Source organism: Microtus ochrogaster, linkage group LG4, assembly GCF_000317375.1.
Source record: "Microtus ochrogaster isolate Prairie Vole_2 linkage group LG4, MicOch1.0, whole genome shotgun sequence".
Taxonomy (NCBI): domain Eukaryota; kingdom Metazoa; phylum Chordata; class Mammalia; order Rodentia; family Cricetidae; genus Microtus; species Microtus ochrogaster.
In genome coordinates this window covers 20319848-20326189 of record NC_022030.1, presented here as the reverse complement: position 1 = coordinate 20326189, position 6342 = coordinate 20319848, and the positions used below count along the sequence as shown (strand labels likewise).

The 6342-nt window shown below is 52.4% G+C and overlaps 1 protein-coding gene across 2 annotated transcripts in view; it reads right to left on the bottom strand.

Moving 5' to 3' along the window:
- The window catches only part of Megf8 (multiple EGF like domains 8), a 48672-nt gene that overhangs the window by 31832 nt on the left and 10498 nt on the right, over positions 1 to 6342 (bottom strand). The window contains exons 6-12 of one of the 2 annotated variants that reach the window (XM_026786472.1): positions 5666 to 6081; positions 4896 to 5041; positions 4504 to 4626; positions 1979 to 2133; positions 1597 to 1716; positions 953 to 1097; positions 709 to 896 (exon numbers count right to left, since the gene is read on the bottom strand). In XM_026786472.1, the coding sequence (XP_026642273.1) occupies positions 709 to 896; positions 953 to 1097; positions 1597 to 1716; positions 1979 to 2133; positions 4504 to 4626; positions 4896 to 5041; positions 5666 to 6081 (1293 nt within the window). The remainder of the gene's footprint in view (positions 1 to 708; positions 897 to 952; positions 1098 to 1596; positions 1717 to 1978; positions 2134 to 4503; positions 4627 to 4895; positions 5042 to 5665; positions 6082 to 6342) is intronic. The other variant, XM_005361151.2, reaches the window with a different exon arrangement.

The window sequence follows — 6342 nt, the reverse complement described above, 5'->3', positions numbered from 1 at the left end:
TCTCAAAAAAAAAAAAAAAAAAAAAAGACTCTGTCTCAAAAGAAATACCAACTAACGAAAAAGAATGGAAGTATTTCCTAAGTTCTGTTATGGGAAGGCCTACTTGGATATATTAAGACAACGCAGGCTGAGTCTGGAGGCAGAGGCAAGAGCATCACCACGACCCTGTTTGCTGTGGTGGCTCATGATTGTCAACGAAACAGGATTCACCATCCAGGAGACAAATCTCCGAGCATGCGTGTGAGGGAACGGAGGTGGAAAGACACACTCAAAACGTGAGTGATGCCAGCGGAAACAAAACCAGAAAGCGAACTGAGTTGCAGAATTCGCCTCATCACTGCCTCACATTCTGGTCACCATGCCTTCTCCACCAATGTGGAATGAAGTGCTTTGGATTTCTGTTTTGTTTTTGAGACACAGTGTCCTTATATAGGACAGGCTGACTTAGAATTCAAGACTCTTCTCTCCTGCCTTAGATTCCCAAGTACTGGGATCACAGCTTGAAACCCAAGTGAAGTTACAGCACTTCACTTGGTTACAGTGAAACAGAAATGGTTACAGGAAGGGTTAACATCTGGCTTGGTGGTGGTATGCATATTTAGCATGCACAAAGCCCTGGGTTCCATCCCCAGTACTGTCCCCCAAAGACTTATTTGAAAAGAAGCAACTCTAGGTTCATAACTGTCAACTTCATCCCCTGGCCCCCACCTTGTCAGGCTGAGAGGCGTTGGGGGGCTGCTGGAAGGTGAGCAGGTGCAGGCCAGGCAGGAAGCTCTGGGTGACACAGGCCTCCAGGGAAGTAACGAAGACAGGCGCTGGCCCCCACCAGCCCACGGTGCCTGAGATCTGCTCCCCTCGGCAGCGGGCCTGCTCTGAGAGAACAGAAGTGTGGGAGGCTGGAGGGTCAGTGTGAGGGACTCTGAGCCCCTCCTCCACTACTATTGACACTCACCAGGCCTAGGAAGGCAGCTCTCATTGTGCACACACCAACCTAGGGCCCCGGGTCCCCGGGGAGGAGCTGTGGGGCTACTGAAGGCTAGACAAGCTTGGCAGTCACTTAGGAGGCGGCCTAGGCCCAGGCAGCTGGCCGCTGGACACTGTAGGAAAGAGTAGAGTCAATGCACACCGTCCTCTGGAACTCAGGAGAGCTGAGAACTGTGGGTACATGGCCAACAGGAAACTGGAGCAGGGATGGCCTATAGCAGCAGTTCTCAGCCTGTGGTCACAACCCCTTTGGGGGGCTAAATGACCCTTTTACAAGGGTCACCTAGACCATCCCTGCATATTAGGTATTTATATTACAATTCCTAACAGTAGCAACACTACAGTTATGAAGAAGCAACTAATATACTTTATAGCTGGGGTCACCACAGCATGAGGAACTGTATTCAAGGGCCACAGTGTCAGGAAGGCTGAGAACCACAGCTCGACAGGAAACCAAGAACAAGGGCTCAGGTATCCAGGACTGGGTTCCTAAGGTCAAAGAGGCTCAGGGTTTAGGAGAGGTAAAGGCTCTGGATGGGTGAGGCAGGAGGCAGAAATGAGGACCTTAGAAGGCTGACCATTTAGGCAGGGGGGCCCAGGGCAGTCACTCACCGCTCCTGAGGAGGTCCCGGGAGGAGGGGCTGCTTGGCAAGCCCCCTGACACCAGCTACATTCCGGGTCTCGGGAGCAGACGCTATGGTCTGTGTACATGGAACAATAGTCCAAGTGGTACTGCAGAGACACGGGACAGAGGAAGCAACACTGCTCTCAAAGACCTGGAGCTGTCTGCCAACTTTACCCCTGTGATTGTCCCAGGTAATCCCTATCATTCAGTGCCTTAAGGAGCCCAGCCCATTCTCCCTGAGCCCTGGGAAAGAAAACCTATACTACAGAACACCCTGTTCTTCCCACTGCTCTCCACTTCACCCCTCATCTGTAGAGACCATGCCACCTCCTCCCACAGCCCCCCTCTCCCTGTCACCCCAGCGCTCACATCCAAAGCAGGTGCCTGAAACACGAAGGGGGGCACCTTGTAGGCCATCAAGTCCCCACGAGGCCGGCCACTATATCCCCCAGCCACCAGCAGGACACTGCCGCCAAGCACAGCTGCCACATGTGAGTAACGGCCACTAGGAGGTGCTGCTCGGCCTAGAATGCAGTCACAAGGTAAGACCTTCCCTAGCTTCTGCCTTCCAGATTCTCACTCTTCCAACAGCCTAGCTAGACTATTGCTGTTTTAGCTCCTACCTAGCAAGAAAACCCTCCTGGCCTGCCTGGCTCAGCACTGGTTTACACTCTCCCTTCTCTCAGAAGCCCAATGCCCCTGTGCAAACTGTCTCAAATAAAGCATGATCTTTGTGACAGACAAGGACTCAAATCACACATGAGTTTTTAGGCAGGAGACCCAACCTTGCCAAGTCCTGGTTTCTTTCCCCATGAAAAGAACCACCTCTAGCCTTGTGGAGCTCGGAGGACAGGAAGGGGAGCCCCAGAAGCTGAGGCCTCACCTGCCCATGTGACCCAGCAGCATAAGGCTCCCCTCTGGTGACTTCCCCGACGTTCTGGGGAAAACCACGCTTTCCCATCCCCAGTCCAAAAGACCTGTACAGAGCTGTTCCGCCTTTCCTGGATGTGGGCCTTAGTTCAAATCTGCCAGTCAGAACTCAAAATGAGGAACCCAATTCCTGCAATTCCTAGGAAAGAGGAGTCTTCTCCCTCTGGGTATTTTTGCTTTATTTTGCTTTGGTTTTTGGGTTCTTTCTATTTTTCTATTTATCTACCTGTCTGTCTATCTGAGATAGGGTCTCTCTGAGCAGTCCTAGCTGTCCTGGAACTTGTTCTGTAGACCAGACTGGCCTTGAACTCAGAGATCCGCCTGTCTCTGCCTCCTAAGTGCTGGGATTAAAGGCATTAAAGGCATGTGCCACTACACTGGGCTTTTTTTTTTTTTTAGAGATTTATTTAATTGTATGTGCATTGGTTTTTGCCCAAATGAATGTCTGTGTAAGGGTGTCAAGTCCCCTGGAACTAGAGTTACAGACAGTTTTGAGCTGTCATGTGGGTACTGGGAATTGAACTGCGGTCCTCTGAAGAATAGCCAGTTCTCTTAACCTCTTAGCCATCTCTCTAGCCCCTCCCCCTTTTTGACACAGGATCTCCATCTGTAGCCCCGGGCTAGTCTCAAATACAGCCTCCTGAATGATGGGATTACAGAGCCCTCTGAGAATGGGAAGCGAGTGATACAATTAAACAGTTATTGGGGACACCTACAAAAGGCAAGCAAGAGGCCACTGAGATTGTTCATCTCATGAAAGAGCCTGCCACCAAGTCTGGTAACCTGAGTTCAATGTTTGGGACCCACATGGTAGAAGGAGAGAACAAACTCCTGCAGGCTGTCAGGACCTCCACACATGTACTCTGGCCTGAGTGCGCGCGCACACACACACACACACACACACACACACACACAAGCACACACAAACAAATAAAAAGACAAGACAAGTAGGAAGAGAAGAGATCCCAGCTGAGAACCAGAGAGAGAAATGGCCAAGGCCATCTATCACCGAGCACCCAGATCCAGCCCAGCCTGATGCTTTCACCAAAATGAACCAAGAAATGAACCTTTTCTGCTTTTGAAAAGTGAACCGAGGTGGTGCACACCTTTAGTCCCAGTACTTGGGAAGCAGACGCAGGTGGATCTCTGAGTTCAAGACCAGTCTGGTCTACAGAGCGAGTTCCAGGACAGGACAGACTACACAAAGAAATTGTCTCCAAAAAACAAACAAACAAAAATAAGGAATCCTGGAGACAACCTGTTGACCTCTCCACTGTGCGAGTCAGGCTTCACACATCATATCAGAACCCCATTTCTTCGTTGAGGACAATAAGGCGCAGGCATCAAGGCATGCTTTTGTGTAGATGTCTGTTTGAAGTGTTTGAAGTCAGCCATTGCGGCTCTAACCCCTGCCCACTACGACTATGAAGTCACTCCCCTTAGGAAGCAACTTAGGGTGCTACAAAATGGTAAACTCCCAACTAGACCCTTGGTTCTGGAGCTGGAAAGATGGCTCAGCTGGTAAAGTGCTTGCCTCAGAAGCATTAGGACTAGAGTTCAATACCCAGAACAGTCACAAAAATACTAGGCACGGCAGAACACCTATAATGCCAGCACTGTGGACGTGGAGCCAGGAGGGAGCCTAGGGCTCACTGGCTGGCCAGACTAGCCTAGCTGGTGAGCTCCAGGCCAAGGAGAGACCCTGACTCAGGTGGACTATCCCTGAGGACAATACCTGAGGTTGTCCTCTGGCCTCCACATGTGCACACTGCACACACACACATTCACATATTTAAAAATAGAAAATAGAATCAAAGTTAAGTGCCCCTGCATCTGCTTCCTGGTCAAACACCACCACACCTCCCCCCACCCCACCCCCCACCCTGCTTTTCTCCAGAGGACTGAGGCAGCTCTTGCTAAAATTCAGAGACCTTCAAAAGCCTTCAGGCAGAGGAATGACTTACCCTCAGGGGTTCCTGGTGGGGCAAGCTCAGCCCCTGACACCCACTGGTGGCAACCAAGGTGGTAAAAGAAGATGCCATCTTCATAGCACTTTTCCTCCTGGTAATGGGTGTGCACATTGCCCCCTGGGAAAGGAGGAAAGGGTACAGCTTGCAAGCCTTGAGGGAGGGAGGACACCCATGTGGAGTCTCAGCTCAGGGAAGACTTGGGGGAGGGAGGACACCCGTGAGGTGAGCTCAGGGTGGGCTCAGGCAAGCCTTGAGGGAGGGAGGACACCATGTGGAGTCTCAGCTCAGGGTGGGCTCAGGGAAGCCTTCGGGGAGGGAGGGACATTCAGGCTGAGTCTCAGCTCAGGACGACAGGTAGGCAGACATGATCAGGGAAATCGCCTCACCGTAGACCACCATGTAGTTTCCCAGAACACTGGCTGTGTGGAAGGCTCTCTCCCGTGGACCCTGGAGCCCATCCCGGCCCTTCAGCGTGGTCCACACACGCCGATCCACATGGAAGAGCTCAGTGGAGTTCACCCGCACGGAAAACCTACAGGGAAGAGACAGGCCAGGGCTCAGGGGAGGAAGGGCTTCCTTCCCTCCTCTGGCTTCACTCGCCCAGGACAGAGATGACCATGACCCTTTCCCATCCTAAGCAGATATTCACTATGGGCAGGACCCAGGTCTGAGCAGGGTCTGGTACCTTCATAATCTGGCAAGAGCTGGACAACGGGCGGGTGAGTGAGTGGGAGTGTGTGGGAAGCAACGGTCAGAGCCTGAGTAAAGGGTCAGAGCGTGTAAACAAGGGAGAGTGTGTAAATAAGTGAACAAAGGAATGGTGAAAGAAAGAAGTGTCGAAGCTGGGCAGTGGTGGCACACCCCTTTAATCCCAGCACTCGGGAGGCAGAGGTAGGAGGATCTCTGAGTTTGAGGCCAGCCTGGCCTACAGAGCGAATTCCAGGACAGGCTCCAAAGTTACAGAGAAACCCTGTCTCGAAAAACCAAAAAAAAAGGAGAAGGAGGAAGAGGAGGAGGGAGAAGGAGGAGGAAGAGGATGAAGTAATGGCATGAGCACAGGAGTCTGTCACTGAGCAAAGACCTCTCAGGATTAAGGTCACCAGGGTGTTTGGCTGGTATGACCCTGAAGCACAGGAGTACAGGACAGATTACTCACCGGGCAGTGGAAGGCCGGTGTCCACCATGAACCAGCAGGGTACGGGACGAGGCATGGAATACCATAGAGTGGCCAGTGGCAGCAGGGGGCCGCCCACCTGCTGGGATCACCTGCTCCCAGTAGCCCCTGTTGGTGTGGTCCAGGCGGAAACGGAAGAGGCCAGAAGAAAACAGGTCATGCTGAGTGCGGCCACCGGACACATACAGCCAGATGTCGTCCACCAGAGCAGCTGCATGGCCGGCCAGGCCTGGGGGCCCAGAGGGACTGGAAGCAGGTGGAGCCAGAAGCTCCCAGTGGCCTCCACCCAAGGGGCTGAAGGCCCACACATCATTGGTGAGCAAGCCATTGGCCAGCTCACCACCCATCAGCACCAGGAAGCCAGCCCAGGCCACGGCTACATGGGAGTGCCGGGCAGCCTGTTGGGAAGAGACAAGGAGACAGAGATGGTGACATGTAGAAAGGGCCAGAGCAGAGAGACATAAAGACAGAAAAACAGACATGTAGAGAGGGACTAGGAGACAAGCCAAGTATGGCAGTGACAGAGGCAAGAGGATCACGAGTTCAAGACCAGCCTGGGACATACAGTGAATTTTTTTTTTTTTTGGTTTTTCGAGACAGGGTTTCTCTGTGGTTTTGGAGCCTGTCCTGGAACTAGCTCTGTAGACCAGGCTGGTCTC